At 40.7% G+C, this 23,085-nt stretch overlaps 1 protein-coding gene across 3 annotated transcripts in view; it reads right to left on the bottom strand.

The window, feature by feature from the left end:
• Window positions 1–23,085, bottom strand: part of meis1.S (Meis homeobox 1 S homeolog) — a 172,167-nt gene that overhangs the window by 130,652 nt on the left and 18,430 nt on the right. For all 3 annotated transcript variants that reach the window (XM_041563964.1, XM_041563965.1, NM_001090635.1), the window contains 1 exon segment: window positions 137–248. In XM_041563964.1, coding sequence (XP_041419898.1) covers window positions 137–248 — 112 coding nt within the window.

Genomic DNA, 23,085 nt, shown 5'->3' with positions numbered 1-23,085 from the left:
GAAGCAAATCGAGAGTCTTATGACTATTATTTATCCTAAATCTAAGTGCAACGTGTGCTTCTGATTATTCTGTTTCTGATTAAATCTGAAGTCAACATGCTGATTTATGAACAAGGCATCGGTGGCATCTTCCTACCTTGTTCGCTGCTGTTGTCCCCACTATGTGACGTGTGGCCTCCACTAGAAGGTCCCGGCGTCCCCCCAGAACGTATCGAAGCTGCATCATCGTGGTCTCTGCTCCAGGAAGGCTGCGGAAATTCAATTCAATTCAATTTTAACATCATTCTTGCATATATTTAACAAGAAACAATTTAATGTGCAAATTTAAAAAGCAAAGCCGCCAAATGGATCTGCGTTTGCGTTTTTTCCCCTACGCTAACGTACAAGGATGTCTCATAATTGCCTGCTGAATTACCATTGAAAACAGAAACATCCCAGCGACGGAGCAAATAGCGAGCTACTAGATTGTGATTATAGATTTAGCATCCACAACCCCTCTGGCCCTGCAGTCTGTTACTCTGCAAGTGCAAAATGAGAGCGCTCTTTTGACGGCGCCGTTTATATAGTCTCAGTCTCTGATACATCACACAGGACTCGCATAGAAGAGCTTTTCAGAATGGGACACAATTAGGCCGGGGTCCATAATAGCCAATATGTGTCAGCTGTTTGCCGGATGCTACAAATGGACTAGGCATGAGGACAAATAAAAGAGAAGAACAACAATGGCCTCACACGCTCTGTGGACTCTCAGCCCCATGCAGAGCTCTCTTGTACTATTCAACACAAAACAGATGTTAGTTCTTATCACTGGCTCAATTTGAAAGTAACATTCAAATAGGGGAAAAAATGGCTGTAAATTAAATTCTTAGAGAAAACAATCAGGACAACACTACTCCCAGATCTCCCTTTATCACTCCAAAAGATTTTAATTAGCTTTTAGAAACGAGCTTTTTTTTTTTTTTTTTAACATCCATGCGAGCCTCTTGGTCACCATACGCAGACCTGAATGCATAATAATTAGGGATGCACCGAATCCAGGATCAGTGCAGTGGGGATTGGTGTAAGGGAAGTTGTATCTCCTGCGCATCCTCTGTTTTTGTTGAGCCAATGTGGGTGTGGTTGGGCAGCATGTCGCCCCCTAAAATCCTGCCACCCTAGACCCGGGCCTTGGTGGCCTCTCCACAAAACCGGGTCTGTCCATTCAGGATTCAGGGTAGGCAGAGTAGGCACGTGCCTAGGGCGCAAATCTGGGGGGTCGCCAGTACCTACTCTATCACCTACCCCAAAGTCCGGTTCCCTCTGTGCCCGACTCTCTGTGGTTTTGCATTTCTTATTGCGCTTCTGCACATGCGCGCGAACACAGGCTTGCGCAATTTGTGCATGCACACGCTCGCACCAATTCGCACATGTGCAGAAGCGCAAAAATAAGTAAAAACCATGGTCTCTCTTGCGTACACGAGTGGCACCTTGCGCATGCATGCTCATGCTAAGCCGGCGCCATGTCTGCCAGCTTGCCTTGGACCCCTGTTCGACGCGGCCCAGCCTTGCGGCCAGGATTCGGCCTTTTTCAGCAGGATCCAGATTCAGCCAAATCCTTCTGCCTGGCCGAACCAAATCTGAGGGAAATCGCGTGACTCTTTTTCACAAAACAAAGAAGTAAAAAAGGTTGTCCTCTTCCCATGCCTAATTTGCATATACAAATTAGGATTCGGCTCGGTATTCGCCAGCATCTTTCGCGAAGGATTCGAAGGTTCGGCCGAATCCAAAATAGTTGATTCAGTGCATCCCTAATAATAATTCTCCATCTCCGTTACCTTTAATTTCAACCAGACTGCTACTTTATTCTCTGTCACAAATTATTTAGTATTTGAAAACATTAAGTAATTGGTTTTACGTTTGAACTCAGGCTTCAGCTCTATCATTATGAAGGGTGGGGGGGGGGAAGAAGATCAAATTACAATGGTGGGTTTACGCACTCACTAGGAACAAGCCTGAAATATGTGCCAGGTGGTACGTCCCTACTTCAGCACTTCTATAAATAGGGGTTTTTTTGTTTTTTAAAGGTATTATTTTTTAATCTTCTGTATCTCAGTATTAATACCCAGAAAGGTTCTGGTATCAAGAATATTCTAAACATTGTCAGTTGTATTGGAGATTCAGTGACTGGTAGAGAGATGCGAGGACTGTGAGGGGAAATGTTTTATAACAAATCTGTTCTCCGTAACATGCCAGAAGTATGCCGTAAGGGGGGTGGTAATCCGGAACACATGCTAAGAATGCAAACAGTTAATGCATACATTTTCGGTTTGTACGACTGCACTTTCAAAAGAGGGACTTGTTTATTCAGAGCTCTCCTGAAAGAATGACACAGCACCCGCGGGACATACAATGCCAGGCACAAAGCTCTAGTGCCTCAACATGTAAAAAAAAAAAAGGATGTTTTTCTATGGGCGACAAATCCCACTTGAAAGTATAATTAGAAGAAAATGGCAAACGATTGCATTAACTGTAATTGAAGAAAAGAGCAGCAAGACATGTGGGAGGCCTCCACAAACCCCTGGGACTCTTGAGATCTCGCATCAGATCTGAGGAGTGACATCTCCAGGGCAAACACGTTCTATTTACGTTGTCCCCCAACTACTGGTGATCTGACTTGTAATTAATAGAAGATCTGGAGATAACGAGCTAAAATATGTGTTGATTAATCTGATTGAGATCGCGGAACGTAACTGAAGAAGTGCATCGAGCTACGAGGGCAACTGTGTTCTTTTTTCTTTTTCTGCAACAACATATACAGTATATTCACTATCTTTTAATGAGCTCTGCTGATTTATTCAGCTTTGTTTAATTCAATTATCCACGTATTGTATTCTGCATAGATTTAGCGAAGGTTCTTAAATCCTCAGAAGTCCAGCGTCTTTGTGATCTGCACCTTTTCTTTCTTTTTCTTTTTCATCACCATTTTTCTTCCTCCGCCCCTTAATTCACCATGAAAAGCTTTTCCTTGCTGGAAAATTCTGATTCTGCTACGATCTGCGAGGCATTCCGATTCATTGCATTCTCATTGTGTTTGCTCTGAGCTGCTCGGCTCCTCTTTTCTCACAGCTACTGCCACATTATACGAGCGCTCAAGCAGCAAATGTCGAATTCCACCTCCGTTTATAAAAAACGGTGTTGCTACACTCACTTAGCCCATGTGTTTAATTTCTACATTCTCAACTCAAGGCCAAGTTTTAAGAAGAGAAGAAATGTGCTCTGGGGCCCCCAGCATCAGAAGGTGGTGGAGGTAAAGGTATGTAAAAGTAGTGCATATTATTTGTGTAACAACTGCCAGATATATTAAGCACAATTAACAGGAGCCACCTGTAAAATATATTTATTTATATTTACTTTTGAAATCTGACATGGAGTTAGACATATTGTCAGTTTCCCAGCTGCCCCCAGTCATGTGACTTGAGCTCTGATAAACTTCAATCACTCTTTACTGCTGTACTGCAAGTTGGAGTGATATCACCCCCTCCCTTCCCCCCAGCAGCCTAACAACAGAACAGTGGGAAGGTAACCAGATAGCAGCTCCCTAACACAAGATAACAGCTGCCTGGTAGATCTAAGAACAACACTCAATAGTAAAATCCAGGTCCCACTGAGACACATTCAGTTACATTGAGTAGGAGAAACAACAGGCTGCCAGAAAGCAGTTCCATCCTAAAGTACTGGCTCTTTCTGAAATCACATGACCAGGCAAAATGAGCTGAGATGCACCTACACACCAATATTACAACTAAATAAACTTGCTGCTTCAGGAATGACATTTTATATTGTACAGTGAATTATTTGCAGTGTAAACAGTTTAGAAATAAAAACTACATCATAAAAATCATGATACAATTCCTTTAACACCTTCAGTCTCATTATTCTTTCTCCATTTAGATTGTAAGCTTTAATGAAAAGGGCATGCGTCAGTCAGTATTTGTATGTAATCTGTATGTTTGGTGTATACAGCCTTCTGGTGTGATGTACTGCAGAATATGCTAAAGCTTTATAAATACAATAATAAATTATTCAGAAACGCAGAGCAGAATGCTGAAGTGTCATGGTTGTGGCTATCCACACAAAGTTAACTGCTTTTACCTTCACAATATCTGAAGTTGTGTACAGTACATTATACAATGCACCGCAATGGCTCTATCTCTCCGTCTATAGGTCTTTACAAAAAAACTGTATTAGTAAGTTACAGTTTGGAGTTTTCTTTCACTGGAGATATGATAACCCTGATGTAGGAATAGAACACCAATAAGCCAGTCACTGACTGATATCCCATATTCTCTCTCTCTCTCTCTCTCTCTCTCTCTCTCTCTCTCTCTCTCTCTCTCTCTCTCTCTCTCTCTCTCTCTCTCTCTCTCTCTCTCTCTCTCATATAAAATCTTTTTTCATATCCAAAGCATAATAGAACAACATGTATGTATTGGGTCAATTTATAGATATATGTTGCAGGATAAAAGGACTTGTACAGAAGAATAAATGAAATAAAAGAACAGGAGACAGGACATAAAGCTCATGTCAGACACACATTCTACATGTTCTATGGTGGTAGGGGCACTGGAATCTATGAATGATAAGCACAAGCTTGAAGAACCTGTGCAACAGGGAGCAAAAGAAACCCTTTAGTTGTGATCTACTTAAAGGGATAGTTGGGCCCATTATTTAGTTAGTTTCCTATAAGTAAACCAAACCAAAGGGGTTCAGCCATACAGAGACTCTATGCACCTATAACCCATAAAGCAATACTGTAACTGCTCTATTATATTCTGAACTGATCTCTTAATGTTTAATACAGCCTTAAATGGTCCTGAGGAAAGATCTGACTTTTCATTAATTTAAAGAATTATGTGTTCTAGATCATATTTCCTACCTCTTCCGCTTATCTACTGAATGCTCTATGTTCTAGTGATTAAAATATGTGCAATGCAAGAGCTAAAGGTTGGCTGAACTCATCACTAGCCTCGTTTGTATGTTTTTATTTATACAGCGCTAATAAACTATGCAGGGCTCAAGAATTCTTACAGTGCATTTATTGTACTCACAAGGGCTGTGCTGAGAATGGTACAAGAGATGTGAATAAATGATAAGCATGCAAATACTTCATATTTTAAGTTCCTGACATCAAATGATACAAGGTTATTGTCTGTAGAGCTTACAGTCTATAACTGGTAGGGAATAACGGTGTAAACAACAATCCTACAAGCTGCTGGGCCTCAGAACTATTAAGGATCCTCTGTGGATCAGGAGATTTCAATGAGACATCTTCCATAGGGTTAAGGGCATTGATGAGGACCCTAACTTCTTGCTGCACCACTGAGAAGCATCCACCATTAATTCATACAATTTGGTAATTTCGGACCCAACTGTAGGATCATTGACAGACGTTTGTGGGCGACCAATAAGCTTATTGAATGATTAATCACCAGTTCAATGTAATCGTTCTTGGGTAGCTGATCAAATATCTGGAAAGTCTTCCCATGTGAGAGCAGCATTAGTGAGTGAGACTGTTCTGATGTTGATTCAGTATCTAGGATCCTAGTCCTAAACCAAGATGGAAACAGAGACAGTCACTGCACTACCAGAATATACAAACGCCCACGCCACTCCCAGATTGTCTATCATTGTCTAGTCCTCTTTTTCCATTACAACGCACATTATTTTTTTGGCACCCACACAATATTTTTTTGGCACCTATGAAACCTATTTATTTGAATGACAGTATCCCCTGACTAGTTTCCGGGAACTATTATTTTTTTTGTCCAGTTTGCTCAGCCATGAGATACAGACACCATATTACACAGCCCAGAATAAATATTATGACTCATTAGCACTCATTTAGGGCTCTTTTGTAAATAGAAATGACTGGGCAGGAGAGCAACACAGGAACATAACGTTCTGTCATCATCGTCTGATTGGCATCATTAGCTTAAGCCACAGAATGCGGAGGGAATCACTAGAGGACTTACTGATAAATCTGCCACGGAACTGTTTATATCCACCCATTAGCCACTTGAAGGGCTCCGAATAAAAATATGAATCCGTGAAGTGTAGTGTTATTTAGATGACATATTATCGAGAGGTGGCCTATGGAATGTAGCCATGAAAGGGAAGAAACGCAAGCCATTCTAGATGAGCTGGATGATAAACTCCATAGCCCCACCATTATGCAGAATGTTTATAGACGGAGAGCAAGAAGGGAGTTTCCTCTTCCTTTTTCCATTACGGCCAAAACGATGTACAATGGGAGTCCTGGGAGCAAAGATTTGGGCAGAAGGACTATGTATTAATGGACATCAACCCCACACCATAAGGTGCAAACAAATGCATGCTGTGGATACTCAACTATTATAAAGGGAATAATGTCACGTATGTTGCGTATTTGCACTCAAATCAAATCTGTCGTCGTATTCCTCCGATGATTTCTAACTCCCAAAAGGTACCGGGGTTTTGGAAGAAGTTGGAATATAACAGATTTCATTTATTCAGCCGCTGAAGATTATCACAATAGAGAGGTACATGGCAATAACGCATGGCTGAATCCCAGTGCGGCTAAGAGAAGATTCTATAATAGAAATTATTAAAGGGCCAGTAACATCACAATGATAATAAACGGTTCCTTTCTGTAGCCTTATTTGCTGAGCACCTACCTTGCACATATGTGTGTGTATATATATATATATATATATATATATATATATATATATATATATATATATAAAATAAAAGGAAGCACTCACGGCATAAAGGTTGTTAGAAGTCCTTTACAACCTTTATGCCGTGAGTGCTTCCTTTTATTTTTGGACTTTATATTGAATTGGGCTAGCACCCGGCGAAATGATCGAATGGCGGAGGTTAGTGCCGGCAACCAATGGCTAAATATATATATATAGTGAATAAAGTACCGTATATACTCGAGTATAAGCCGTCCCGAGTATAAGCCGAGGTACCTAATTTTACCTCCAAAAACTGGGAAAACTTATTAACTCGAGTATAAACCTAGGGTGAGAAATGCAGCAGCTTCTGGTAAGTTTCAATCAAAAAATTGAGGGTTTCTGCTCACATTGGAGGTGCCGGCGTCTCGTTTTTGGATGCCGACGACCATTCTTGGACGCCGGCGAATATTCTTGGATGCCGGCGACTATTCTTGGGCGCCGGCGTCTATTCTCAGGCGCCTGCGACCGTTTTTGCGCTTGACCCGAGTATAAGCCGAGGTAGAGTTTTTCAGCATATTTTGGGGGCTGAAAAACTCGGCTTATACTCGAGTATATACGGTACCCCCTCTTGTAAAATATAAGGATATTATAAGTTACCGAGGAGTTTCATGAGTGTTTTTATACAGGTCATGGAACTCCGAGGTAACTTCTAATATCCTCATATTTTGCAACTGGGGGTACTTTATTTATTATAATACACAAGTTTAGTGAGTCATGTGACAGAAATGACATCACAACTCACCGTTTATAACTGATGACATCAGAACTCACCGTTTATAAGGATATAATTTACAGGATATTCATGGCTTTTGTGTATTATAAATATATATATATATATATATATATATATATATATATATATATATATATATATATATATATAGAAGCCTCCAGGAATATTATAGTATTATACAGACATATATAACCAACACGTTATCCAGAAAACTCCAAATTACAGAAAGGCCATCTCCCATAGGGGTATATTTATCAAAGAGTGAAGTTAATAGTGAAGTTCCGCCACTAGAGTGAAATTTCGCCACTTTCCATTCATTTCTATGGGATTTTTAAAGGCGTATTTTTCAAAGGGTGAACTTTCACTTTCACCCATTGATAAATATGCCTTTCAAAATCCCATTGAAATGAATTGTGAGCTGCGAAACTTCACTCATTGATAAATTTACCCCTATAGACTCCGTTATAATCAAATTATAAAATAAATGTTGTCCTTTTTCCTTGTAGTAATGAAACAGTAGCTTGTACTTATTCCCAACGAAGATATTATTAATTTCTTATTGGAAGCAAATCAATCCTATTGGGTTAAATAAAGGTTTAATTGATAGTTTAATAACTTAAGTTATGGAGATCCAATTTAATGATAATTATCTGGAAAGCCCCAGGTCTTGAGCATTCTTGATAACAGGTCTCCTACTTGTATACAGGTATATACTATTATACTGGTTTGCAGCCATATATTATGATACAGGCATATCAGCCACAAAATAAGAGCCTTTGAATAACATATTAAGTTGAGTAAATATTTCAGTAAAGATTAATGAGCCTATCAGGAAGTTAGAAATCCGTGTTCTCCCGCAGCGTGAAAGAGGCCCCATTTTTAAAGCTTTCCTTTCATAGCTGAGCTTAAGGCGTCATTAAAGCGTGGCCGTGAGGATATGATAAAGTGCCATTTTAGCCAAGCGAACGCATTTGGATAATAGGATAAGTATTTTTATAGCAGCTTGAAGTTGCTCTGTATGCCGAGGATGAAGAGGGCCATTGTAGGGGTTATTACATGCTAATAAAGTTGGAAAATTGCATTGTTTGTACAAAAATATTTCCAGTTATGGAGCACGATACACATTACGGGGCCGATTCACTATGGGTCGAATCTCGAGGGTTAATTAACCCTCGATATTCGTCTAGGAACTAAAATCCTTCGACTTCGAATATCGAAGTCGAAGGATTTAGCGCAGATAGTACGATCGAACGATCAAAGGATTATTCCTTCGATCGAACGATTAAATCCTTCGAATCGAACGATTCGAAGGAATATCCTACGATCAAAAAAAGTTAGCCAAGCCTATGGGGACCTTCCCCATAGGCTAACATTGACTTCGGTAGCTTTTAGATGGCAAACTAGGGGGTCGAAGTTTTTTTTTAAAGAGACAGTACTTCGACTATCGAATGGTCGAATAGTTGAACGATTTTTACTTCGAATCCTTCGATTCGAAGTCGTAGTCGAAGGTCGAAGTAGCCCAAAAAAAACGTCGAAATTCGAAGTTTTTTTACTTCGAATCCTTCACTTGAAGTTAGTGAATCGGCCCCGTACATGTTGGGTTTTGTTTATACAAAAAAATTCTGAAGTTTTTTTTTGCTGAACTGACACCATCCCTTCCCCCCTGTGGTTTTCAGTAGTTGGATAAACATTCCGGGAGCCTTATGGGACTTGACGTAAGTTATAAATCAAGTGTTGTGTCTCTTAATACAACATAATATGGCGCACGTTTCCTCGTGTTTGTAATATCTATTAAGTGTTTCTTCTTTTTAGATCTAATATAAGGATGGTGTTAGTCAAGGTAAACACCGGGGCTCAGACCAGCCAATGGCAAACGTGTCAACAAAGGGGAGAAAGGGGCAAGAAACACAAGAACTGACACATTCGAAACATCATCTATTCTTCCAATAATCCCTAAATCAACAAACAAGGGTTTATAGTGCCGCTCGAATCAAACCAACCAGTGCCGCACTATCCTCCATTAAAAGACAAGTGATCACAGCTACGAATTGAACAAATCACGGCCATATATTAGAGCAGGGGTCCCCAAACTTTTTTTACCCCGAGAGCCACAATCGAATGTAGAAATAAGTTGGAGAACAACACAAATAAGCAAAAAGTTCCAGGCAATGACAAATATGGGCTATGACTGCCTATTGGTCGCCCATTGTATTGTAGCCTACGAGAGGCTCTGTTTGACAGTATACTTGGTTTTTATCCAACTAAAACTTGCCTCCAAGCCTGGAATTAAAAATATAAGCCCTTGCTTTGAGGCCACTGGGAGGTCGAAGAGCAACATGTTACTGGTTGGGGATCACTGCTTTAAAGGGATACGGTCATGAAAAAACATGTTTTTTTCAGTTAATAGTGCTGCTCCAGTAGAATTCTGCACTGAAATCAGTTTCTCAAAAGAGCAAACAGATTTTTTTATATTTACTTTTTAAATCTGACATGGGGCTAGACATATTGTCGGTTTCCCAGCTGCCCCCAGTCATGTGACTTGTGCTCTGATAAACTTCAGTCACTCTTTACTGCTGTACTGCAAGTTGGAGTGATATCACCCCCCCCAGCAGCCAAACAACAGAACAATGGGAAGGTAACCAGATAGCAGCTCCCTAACACAAGATAACAGCTGCCTGGTAGATCTAAGATCAGCACTCAATAGTAAAATCCAGGTCCCACTGAGACACATTCAGTTACATTGAGTAGGAGAAACAACAGGCTGCCAGAAAGCAGTTCCATCCTAAAGTGCTGGCTCTTTCTGAAATCACATGACCAGGCAAAATGAGCTGAGATGCACCTACACACCAATATTACAACTACATACACTTGCTGCTTCAGGAATGACATTTTATATTGTACAGTGAATTATTTGCAGTGTAAACAGTGTCATTTAGACATAAAAACTACATCATAAAAATTATGACAGAATCCCTACAAAGGGGCAGTAAACCCAACTATAACTTTTTGCATAATAACCGCAAAATTAACTCTATGGGGTATATTTATCAAAAAGTATAGTTAATAGTGATGTTCCGCCACTAGAGTGAAATTCCGCCACTCTCCATTCATTTCTATGGGATTTTGAAAGGCGTATTTATCAATGGGTGAAAGTGAAAGTTCACCCTTTGATAAATACGCCTTAAAAATCCCATAGAAATGAATGGAGAGTGGCGGAATTTCACTCTAGAGGCGGAACTTCACTATTAACTTCACTTTTTGATAAATTTACCCCTAAGCTTTTTCATGATTTATTATTATTGGTAAAAGCAATTACCACTGCTCGTCCTGACTACATGTACCCCTGAAAGAATTCAGCAGTCAGCTTCCATTTGCACAAGGTTCCATTTCCCACAATGCTCTGCATGTTCTGCATGCAAGGCATTGTCTTGGCTTAAAAAGTTAAATTGTTACGATGTGTTAATGGCACATGTAGTCAGGACCAGCAGTGCAGAGAATAGCAAAGGGGCATAAACATATTGACTTCAGTAGCAATTACACTGACAGATAACAATAAAATCATTGAAAAATGAATATTGGATAGCGAATTATAATTTTGTATTTGTGTTTACTTCCCCTTTAATGCTGAGCCATTATAGGGGAGACCAGAACATTTTAGAACCATCACTTATCCAATCAAAAGGGCAGATTAGGAAAAAAAAAATAAGATCTATATGACACGAACAGTGATGGGTGAATTACTTTATTACTGATTTACTGAGGCTGTATAATTGTCTCTTTATTTCTACCACATAATCTACTACAGGACCATCTTTAGTGGTCACCTCAGGCCAAAACAACTATAAATAGCCCAACGTGCTTAAGTGGTTGTTAAACTACAGTTACCAGCACCTTACAAGAGCTTTTCACTCTCAGTGGGTAGGGAGGAGAAGTGAAGTGCCCTAGGCTAGTACTAAACTAAAGGCCTGTTGTATCTCACAGCATCTGTTACTCCCACTGCCACAAGCAAGATTTCCCCCTGTTATACCTGCTCTTCCAGTCCCTTCCCAGAGACTATTATCCACTGTTACTATAGGCACCATCTCTCCCTACTATACCTGCTATCCCACAGTCACACTCCCTTCCCAGAGACTATTATCCACTGTTACTATAGACACCATCTCTCCCTACTATACCTGCTATCCCACAGTCACACTCCCTTCCCAGAGACTATTATCCACTGTTACTATAGGCACCATCTCTCCCTACTATACCTGCTATGCCACAGTCACACTCCCTTCCCAGAGACTATTATCCACTGTTACTATAGACACCATCTCTCCCTACTATACCTGCTATCCCACAGTCACACTCCCTTCCCAGAGACTATTATCCACTGTTACTATAGGCACCATCTCTCCCTACTATACCTGCTATCCCACAGTCACACTCCCTTCCCAGAGACTATTATCCACTGTTACTATAGACACCATCTCTCCCTACTATACCTGCTATCCCACAGTCACACTCCCTTCCCAGAGACTATTATCCACTGTTACTATAGGCACCATCTCTCCCTACTATACCTGCTATCCCAGTCACACTCCCTTCCCAGAGACTATTATCCACTGTTACTATAGACACCATCTCTCCCTACTATACCTGATATCCCACAGTCACACTCCCTTCCCAGAGACTATTATCCACTGTTACTATAGACACATCTCTCCCTACTATACCTGCTATCCCACAGTCACACTCCCTTCCCAGAGACTATTATCCACTGTTACTATAGACACCATCTCTCCCTACTATACCTGCTATCCCACAGTCACACTCCCTTCCCTGAGACTATTATCCCACTGTTACTATAGACACCATCTCTCCCTACTATACCTGCTATCCCACAGTCACACTCCCTTCCCAGAGACTATTATCCACTGTTACTATAGACACCATCTCTCCCTACTATACCTGCTATCCCACAGTCACACTCCCTTCCCTGAGACTATTATCCCACTGTTACTATAGACACCATCTCTCCCTACTATACCTGCTATCCCACAGTCACACTCCCTTCCCAGAGACTATTATCCCACCGTTACTATAGGCACCATCTCTCCCTACTATACCTGCTATCCCACAGTCACACTCCCTTCCCAGAGACTATTATCCCACCGTTACTATAGGCACCATCTCTCCCTACTATACCTGCTATCCCACAGTCACACTCCCTTCCCAGAGACTATTATCCCACTGTTACTATAGGCACCATCTCTCCCTACTATACCTGCTATCCCACAGTCACACTCCCTTCCCAGAGACTATTATCCACCGTTACTATAGGCACCATCTCTCCCTACTATACCTGCTATCCCACAGTCACACTCCCTTCCCAGAGACTATTATCCACCGTTACTATAGGCACCATCTCTCCCTACTATACCTGATATCCCACAGTCACACTCCCTTCCCAGAGACTATTATCCACTGTTACTATAGGCACCATCTCTCCCTACTATACCTGCTATCCCACAGTCACACTCCCTTCCCAGAGACTATTATCCACTGTTACTATAGACACCATCTCTCCCTACTATACCTGCTATCCCACAGTCACACTCCCTTCCCAGAGACTATTATCCCACTGTTACTATAGACACATCTCTCCCTACTATACCTGCTATCCCACAGTCACACTCCCTTCCCAGAGACTATTATCCCACTGTTACTATAGGCACCATCTCTCCCTACTATACCTGCTATCCCACAGTCACACTCCCTTCCCAGAGACTATTATCCAATGTTACTATAGGCATCATCTCTCCCTACTATACCTGCTATCCCACAGTCACACTCCCTTCCCAGAGACTATTATCCCCACTGTTACTATAGACACCATCTCTCCCTACTATACCTGATATCCCACAGTCACACTCCCTTCCCAGAGGCTATTATCCACTGTTACTATAGGCACCATCTCTCCCTACTATACCTGCTATCCCACAGTCACACTCCCTTCCCAGAGACTATTATCCCACTGTTACTATAGGCACCATCTCTCCCTACTATACCTGCTATCCCACAGTCCCAACACCTTTCTTGCTGCTGCTCAGTCAAAATATAAATTTGTGGTGCATTATTGAATGTTCCTTTAGTAACTGCTGCTCGCACTGTTGGTGCCACTATGTGGAGAGCCCAGGACAATTACTCCTGCTAGAAACTCCCAAAGACTACAAGTGATATGTATTATAGTATAAAACCCAATGTATAACAGCAGGTTTTCTAATGGAATATTCATGGACAGTCTATAGTATGTGCCCAGGCAGACAAACAGAGCCTATTTATACACATGCTTTTATGCACACAGCCGTTATGTTTCATTTATTAGAAAATTTATATGAGAAAGTGACCGGGTTTTTATAGCTAGAGACTAAAGGCAAAATACATTCCTATGAGCACGCTGTGCAATTTTCGCAGTTTTCTTCCCATTGATTTAATCAGTGCGCACAAGTAACAGTAAATCTGTCACCCTGAAGGGCTGAACGAGTTGCTCAGCGCTAATCTGGCACCAAATCCGAGGGGTCAGCTGACCCCCGATGACTCACTTCATCTCCCCATATGCCCCAAGCACCCACAGCACAGGGATGGATGAGCTGAGCATGGATTCCGTCCTGGGATTTATTCATTATTTCACGTTGCTGAATCACAGAGAAAATAAGGAAAAAACATGGAATGAATGTAATTTATTTGTATGGAGAAAAAAGGGGGGAGTAATGGTTTGTGCATTTGACCGTCTTTTAATTAATTCTTTTGAGGCTCAACATTCTCTGTGCAAGTGATAAGGGAGTTATAGCCCAGGCTCCGTCTCTCTGTGCATATTTTACAGTCCAGTAAATAAACTTTATGGTATATTTCTTTCAGGAAAAGTCACAACATGACTAGAACGGCACATAAAAAGGATAGATTTTTTGCAAGTAAAATAGTATAATATAATGCTTAAAATTAAATAATTGCTCATATATAGAATTATTACAGGTGAACATGCTCAGGATATTTACACAATGCATTTCGGAAAGGCAGGGCCGTCTGTGAACCAGATGTGGCCCTAAAATGCACTTTTATGGCCCCAAGTTTGCCCATGGTCTCACGAGACTTCCCTGTATGACATCATAATTGTGATATAATCCAGCCTCAGACCATAAGAGTACACTGAATATTCAACAGCTTTGGGCTAAGGGGGATTATGAAGTATGAAGTGATCACCAGTTAAAGTAGAAGGAAAGATATCGAATCAGTTTATTGCCAATAGATTAGCCACAATAGTACAAGCTATAACACTATATTTATTCTGCAGAATGCTTTACCATACATGAGTAAAAAGCTCTAGAAACTCTCTGTTTGTTTAGGATAGCGGCTGCCATATTAGCTTGTTGTTACATCACTTCCTGCCTGAGTCTCTCCCTGCTCACTCATAGCTCTGGGCTCAGATTACAGCAGGGAGGGGGAGAGGAGCAAACTGAGCATGCTCAAGCCCTAGGCCCGGAGGTTTAAAGGAAAACTATATCCCCAAAATGAACACTTAAGCAACAGATAGTTCATATCATATTAAGTGGCATTTTAAAGAATCTTACCAAACTGGAATATATATTAAAGTAAATATTGCCCTTTTACATCTCTTGCCTTGAGCCACCATTTCGTGATGGTCTGTGTGCTGCCTCAGAGATCACCTGACCAGAAATACTGCAGCTCTATCTGTAACAGGAAGAGATCACCTAAACCAGAAATACTGCAGCTCTAACTGTAACAAGAAGAGATCACCTGACCAGAAATACTGCAGCTCTAACTGTAACAGGAAGAGATCACCTGACCAGAAATACTGCAGCTCTAACTGTAACAGGAAGAGATCACCTGACCAGAAATACTGCAGCTCTAACTGTAACAGGAAGAGATCACATGACCAGAAATACTGCAGCTCTAACTGTAACAGGAAGAGATCACCTGACCAGAAATACTGCAGCTCTAACTGTAACAGGAAGAGATCACCTGACCAGAAATACTGCAGCTCTAACTGTAACAGGAAGAGATCACCTGACCAGAAATACTGCAGCTCTAACTGTAACAGGAAGAGATCACCTGACCAGAAATACTGCAGCTCTAACTGTAACAGGAAGAGATCACCTGACCAGAAATACTGCAGCTCTAACTGTAACAGGAAGAGATCACCTGACCAGAAATACTGCAGCTCTAACTGTAACAGGAAGAAGTGAGGAAGCAAAAGACACAACTCTGTCTGTTAATTGGCTCATGTGACCTAACATGTATGGTTTGTTGGTTTGTTTGTGAGTACAGTGAATCCTACGATCCCAGGGGGCTTACCTTATTTTTTAAAATAAATTAAAAATGATTACCCAATGGCATATACTACTAAAAAAGTATATTATTATGAAAATGGTTTATTTACATGAAGCAGGATTTTACATATGAGCTGTTTTATGCAATATCTTTTTATAGAGACCTACATTGTTTGGGGGTATAGTTTTCCTTTAAGCTGAAAACAGTTAGTCTGATACAGAAGCCCATGAGTACACAATAGAAGGAAAGAAATGTGCTGTTTGACAGAGGACTCAGAGCAGCATTACTTTGAGGGGTTACTGGTGTATTTATATAGACCTTTCTGATAAAGCTTAATTTTAGCCTTTCCTTCTCCTTTAACTACAAGAGCGTTAGACTGATGAAAGCAAATGTTTGACGATGGAGCAAATTATTCGACTAAATACGTTTTAGTGGCCGAGACATAGGGAAAAAGGTGACTTTGGTAAGGTCAAAAGGGGTTGGTTCACCTTTAGGTTAACTTTTAGAATGTTACAGAATGGCAACTTTTCAGTTGGTCTTCATTATTTTTTTTTTATATAGTCATTAAACGATTTGCCTTTTACTTTTGAATCTTTCCAGCTTTCAAATAGGGGTCACTGACCCCCCCCCCCCCCATCTAGAAAACAATTGCTCTATGAGGCTTTTTATGACTCATCTTTCTTTTCAGGTCCTCTCGTATTTAAATTCCAGTCTCATATTGAAATCAAAGCATGGTTTCTAGGGTAATGTGGACCCTAGCAACCAGACTGCTCAAACGGCAAACTGGAGAACTGCTGGAAAAAAAAGCTAAATAACTCAAATACCACAAATAATTAAAACATGAAACCCAATTGCAAAATTTCCCAGGATATCACAGTCTACATCATAAAGGTAAAAACTCTCTTAATCCAAATTTCATTTTGAGTTCAAGGCTACTATACGGCATTTTTTTTGACAATAATAAAATCAGGTTAAAACAATATTAAATCTTGTCTGAAACCATCTTGGACCGTGGAACAAAAATGACTGAAATTGACCGTGATTTCCTTGATTTCTCCTGTTAACGCATAAGTCGATTAATTTTAAATTATTGCCATTTTTTTAAAACGGGAAGTCTAGTTGCGCATTCACTTTGCCATCATTTTCCCCGCTCGCCCCTTTAGGAATTTGGCCGTTTGCCGATGTTTTTTTCTGGAAACGTTTCTGTATTTAGACTTGGCAACGTGTTTGGTAATTAAATGATCATTTGCCCAAACTTTATGAATAATCACTTTTGTGAAACATAAGTTTCCTTTTAACTCTGTAGACGTAGAATACGAGGGAAAAGCCTGTAACGCTGTTATTATTTGTTACCTGCTCTTTCGCTATTATATCACATTGCTGCAATTAAAGGAATATTCCTGCTTACGCCTTTTATAAGTAGCGCAGAATGTGATCCATGCCTTCAGTAATGAGCTCCGAGTCAACGTTAAAATAGATTGTTTGTAGGCCACACAATTCCCAGGAGCCTTTTAATGTGGGTTCCTCGAATTTCACCGATGGCTCCTAATTTTTTAGCCTGTATTACTATTACATATAAACCTCCAGGGCTTTTCACAGCAATAATTACTGGGGAAACATAAATATAGTCAAGTCTATTCAATTCTATTATTGCTTAAGGCTCAGATTCGGGGAGCTGCCCGGCGACAAATCTCCTCTTCTTCGGGGTGATTAATCTCCCCAAACTGTCTCTTGCCGGCTAGAATGTAAGTCGCCAGCGGGATGGTACTCGGAGCGCTTCATTTTACAAAGTCGCCCGAAGTTGCCTCACAAGGAAACTTCATGCGACTTCGGAAAACGAAGCGCTCAGATTGCAATTTAGATTTTAGCCGGTGGAAGGCAGTTCGGGGGGATTAGTCGCCCCGAAGAAGAGGAGATTTGTCGCCGGGCAGCTAATCTCCCCGAATCTGAGCGTTTGCCCTGAATCCGATACGTCTCCAGGAAAGCATAAGCGCAGTGAATGATTTCCCAGTATTTATTTATTTATTGGGCAAAACATAAATTACTGAATAGAGATATAACATTATTAAAGTACTAGAATAAATATGTTAAAAAAACTGTCAAGTTTATGTTATTCATTGTTTTATACTACAGTATCTTATCCAGAATGCTTGGGACCTGGGGTTTTCTGGATAACAGATGTTTCCTTAAAGGGATACTGTCATGGGAAAAAAAAAAAAAATTCAAAACACATCAGTTAATAGTGCTGCTCCAGCAGAATTCTGCACTGAAATCCATTTCTCAAAAGAGCAAACAGATTTTTTTTATATTCAATTTTGAAATCTGACATGGGGCTAGACATATTGTCAGTTTCCCAGCTGCCCCAGTCATGTGACTTGTGCTCTGATAAACTTCAATCACTCTTTACTGCTGTACTGCAAGTTGGACTGATATCAGCCCTCCCCCCCAGCAGCCAAACAAAAGAACAATGGGAAGGTAACCAGATAGCAGCTCCTAACACAAGATCACATGACTGGGGGCAGCTGGGAAATTAACAATATGTCTAGCCCCATGTCAGATTTCAAAATTGAATATAAAAAAATCTGTTTGCTCTTTTGAGAAATGGATTTCAGTGCAGAATTCTGCTGGAGCAGCACTATTAACTGATTCATTTTGAAAACATTTTTTTTCCCATGACAGTATCCCTTTAAAAAAAGATACAACCTTCTTGGAGAATGTAGCAGTTAACCTTAGCAACTTGCAGCCTCCGTAAAGTGGCTAAAGCAAGCATTATGGTTATATATATATATATATATATATATATATATATATATATATATATATATATATATATATATATATATATATATAATGCATTTAATGGCAGTGCAATTGGATCTCAAGATCCTTTATGCAATGACTGTATGTAATATTTATTGCTGGGTCTTTGCTCATTAAGGAAATAATAGAAATAGATAGTGATGGGCAAATTTATTCGCCAGGTGCCAATTCGCGCCGAATTTGTGCGATTTGCCGCCGGCGAATAAATTCGTGAAATGGGCGCGAACATTTGCTGGCAAAAATTCGCCGGTGTCAAAAAATCGGGTGCCGGCGTCATTTCGGGGATTTTTCGCCATTTTGGGAATTTTGCGGGAAATTCGCTAATTTTCCGACGAAACGGCGCAAATTCGCCCATCACTAGAAATAGATATTTAATCAAGTGGAGATTCATTTCAATGATGAGGCAACGAGGACAATCAATTATTAAAATGTTGCGATGATGTTGCATTTCGAGTGCGGCTACCAACCCGCCAGCAAACGCGTAAGCCGATTTATTTTTTCTTATTTTTTCTTTAACGGACGTCACGTCAAGATTTTTCTCACTGAGTTGCCTCTTTATCAATTTTTTTTTTAATGCTACCAACATATCGTTCATCTGAAATATATGACATGTTTTTCAGCAAATCATAAATGAACCGCTATGTGGCCAGATGGCTATGGAAACCCGAGCCGACACTTGTAAGGAAAAATGTAACCCAGCTTCACATACGTTCCGTGTAACGTGGAGAGCTAACAAAAGCGTCAGGTTCTAGTATGCCTCGAATTCTATTTTCAACCGTCGACAGGTTTTACCACATTCGTTAAGGGGCACAGCTAAAGATCACACCGACTCTCCTTGAATCGCAACCTAGACTTTTTGCTACAACAGCGAGGCAACTAAGGGGGCCTTGAAAAATCTCATTATTAAGGTTTCTAAGGTTCAAACAAAATGTAACAAAATAACTGCCTTTTGCACAAATTCTGCATGTAGAGAGACATGATGTCTGGTGAGTTTAATAGAGTGAGCTCTAATACATGTTCTAGGCAAAAGGAGCCCCCCTATAAGATATATTGGATGTAACTGTCAGTGAATATCTGACACCCAACTGCTGCATGAAGACAGAATGAAGAGAAACAGATGCTGAGAGAGGAATAGTGAAGATAAACTTGATTATTTCAGAAATGGTGCAGAATATTTCGTTGATTATATTGAGAAAATGTCTTTTTTCAGTATGATGAAGCTTATATTACATTTTCATTTTTGCAATAGTTCCCCTTTAATGTTAATAGCCGTGTGGTTTACACCAGGGTAGTGGCGGCATCAGGCCCAGATTTATGGAGAGGCCACCAAAGGCCGGACCAAGGGCAGCAGGATTTTAGGGGGCAGCATGAAGCCCAACCAGACTCACATTAGTTCAGAGACACTGGGGATGTACAGGAGATATGATCAGTTTTTTAATTTTCTGTGCAACAACCCCCATTGCTCCAGTCCTGATGATGAAAATTTGCGCGACTTAAAGGGAGGGGACAGAGGTGACGAACGGCAGCGGGTCTAGGGGCGCCCGTTATGTAAATCCAGCCCTGGGCGGCATCTGGGTAACATATGGAGGAGTTTGTGACTGGGGGACCCCTGAAGTGGCATACCCCACAGGCCCTGGACACCTCAGTCCGACACTGCATAAAACTATAAAACATAAAGATCTGCTCGTTTGGTGGCTTAACCCGCCTACATGCTGGGCCAAATTGAGCTGATCCAATAGTTCAGTCCGGACCAACAGTTGGATCATAACAGAGGCCTATGGAATCTCATCAGGAGACGAGTGGATCACCAATGCAGTCCTTACTAAAGGCAATACCAGAGGGGCACTCTCATCCCTTTATTATATAGTACTTGGTAGGGTTGGTGCTCAGTGATGGAGGATACAACAACCTCCCAATACATACGCACAAGAAGCTCACCGGCACCAACGCTTGTAGCTGCAGGACGAACTCTTGCAATTTTTTAATGCGGAAGTGAAACATTTTGGGGCTTTGCCCCCTTTGTCAAACCTGCCATGTCTTCCAGTACTTCCGCACTTTGGAGTCTGGAGAGGAAAGTCACGAAAGTACAGGGAGTGGCGGAAATACCGGGTGTTATTGTTCCAGGGCCTGCACCCCCGGGGGGCCCTCCATCGATTTGCACCCCTTGTAGTCACCTAGAAAATTAGATCTGGAGGGGGGTGGAGGGGCCGGCTGTGCGGCCTGTACCGGGGCCCAACTCTAGTTCCATTACTGGGAGTCTATAGGAACTCCATGCAGTGCCCTGGCTGGAATCAACCTCAGCTCTACACCAATAACCACTGTACCAACAGGCTGGAAATCACAGTAATAGAATAGTATATACAGTACATATAACTACTACAGGTATGGGATCCGTTATCCAGAAACCCATTATCTAGAAAGCTCCAAATTATGGAAAGTTCGCCTCCCATAGACTCCATTTTATCTAAATAATCCAGATTTTTTAAAACCTTTCCTTTTTCTCTGTAATAATAAAACAGACGCTTGTACTTGATCCCAACTAAGATATAATTAATCCTTATTGGAGGTAAAACCAGCCTATTGGGTTTATTTCATGTTTACAGGATTTTCTAGTAGACTTAAGGTATGAAGATCCAAATTATGGAAAGATCCAGTATCTGGAAAACCCCAGGTCCCGAGCATTCTCGATAACAGGTCCCATACCTGTATATACAGTACATATAAGTAATACAGGTATGGGATCCGTTATCCAAAAACCTGTTATCCAGAAAGCTCCGAATTATGGAAAGGCCGTCTCCCATAGACTCCATTTTATCCAAATAATCCAGATTTTTCAAACCGATTTCCTTTTTCTGTGTAATAATAAAACAGGCGCTTGATCCCAACTAAGATATAATTAATCCTTATTGGAGGCAAAACCAGCCTATTGGCTTTATTTAATATTTACATTTCTAGTAGACTTAAGGTATGAAGATCCAAATTACAGAAAGATCCCTAATCCGTAAAAACTCCAGATCCTCAGCATTCTGGATAACAGGTCCCATGCCTGTATGTACAGTAGATATAACCAATACCATAAGTTAGGATTTATAGATCCGTGAGTAAATTACAGATAAACAATAACTATGGAAAAAGAATGAAGGTGAGAGCTGGAGAGCGGAACAGGAATCAGATTTGCCCACTAACCACATACTCTCTCTGTATTTATTTTATTTTGGAAGGATTTCAAGCTTTCTCCACAGAACACTCATGGCAGACTGAGGAGGAATCTGCGGGAAGCAAAACAGCGAGGCCTGGTCTTCAGTATTTTTATCGTTTTTTTAATTATTTGCCTTCTTCTTCTGACCCAGCTTTCAGATGGGGGGTCACTGACCCCATCTAAAAACAAATGTTCTGTAAAGGTTAGGGCACACACTCAGATTCAGGGAGATTAGTTGCCCGACGACAAATCTCCTCTTCTTCGGGGGCGACTAATCTTCCCGAACTGCCTCCCACCGGCTAGAATGTAAATCGCCGGCACTCGGAGCGATTCGTTTTCCGAAGTCGGCTGAAGTTTCCTCATGAGGCGACTAATCTCCCCGAATCTGAGCATGTGCCCTGACCCTGTTCCTCGTGAGGCAACTTCAGGCGACTTCGGAAAACTAAGCGCACCGATTGCCTTCCTGCCAGCGATTTACATTCTAGCAAGCGGGAGGCAGTTTAGGGAGATTAGTCGCCCCAAAGAAGAGGAGATTTGTTGCCGGCTAATAATCTCCCCGAATCTGAGCGTGTGCCCTGACCCTAAGGCTACTAATATATTGTTATTTCTACCTTTATTGCTCTTTTTTCTATTCAGACCCTCTCCTATTCATATTCCAGTCTCTTATTCAATTCAATGCATGGTTGCTAGGGGAATTTGGACCCTAGCAACCACGTTGCTGAAATTACAAACTGGAGAGCTGCTGAATAAAAAGCTAAATAACTCAAAAACCACAAATAATAAAAAAATGATAACCAATTGCAAATTGTCTCAGAATATCCCTCTCTACATCCTACGAACAGTTAATTTAAAGGTGAACAAGCCCTTTAAACATATATACAGGCACAGAAGAGTAACTAATAACTTGTATGCCGTGCATTATTAAAGGACATTTCACTGTTGTTTATTGCAAAGTGCAACATTAAGTAAATATGCGCAAGGGATTAATTACATGCCATGTAGAGATGCCATAGGTGTGATGTTACAAGCAGATAAGGAAAAGTTAAATAAACCTGTAGCAGCCGTGATGTATGATCTGTTTATATATATCCAGGGTTAACTCTTTACCAAACCAATTGCCTCTAAACAAACCAGTTCTTCTGCTAATTAATATTTAAAATGTGTTACAGCCTTTTTTATTAATTCTTGCCAACTTTTCAACCCAGTAAAGTTTTCTTGGAAAAACAGGAGTATAAATCTTCATT

The sequence above is a fragment of the Xenopus laevis genome, chromosome 5S (assembly GCF_017654675.1).
Source record: "Xenopus laevis strain J_2021 chromosome 5S, Xenopus_laevis_v10.1, whole genome shotgun sequence".
NCBI classification, from domain to species: Eukaryota; Metazoa; Chordata; class Amphibia; order Anura; family Pipidae; genus Xenopus; species Xenopus laevis.
The sequence above is the reverse complement of the archived record's forward strand: the minus strand, read 5'-3'. Positions and strand labels throughout refer to the sequence as shown.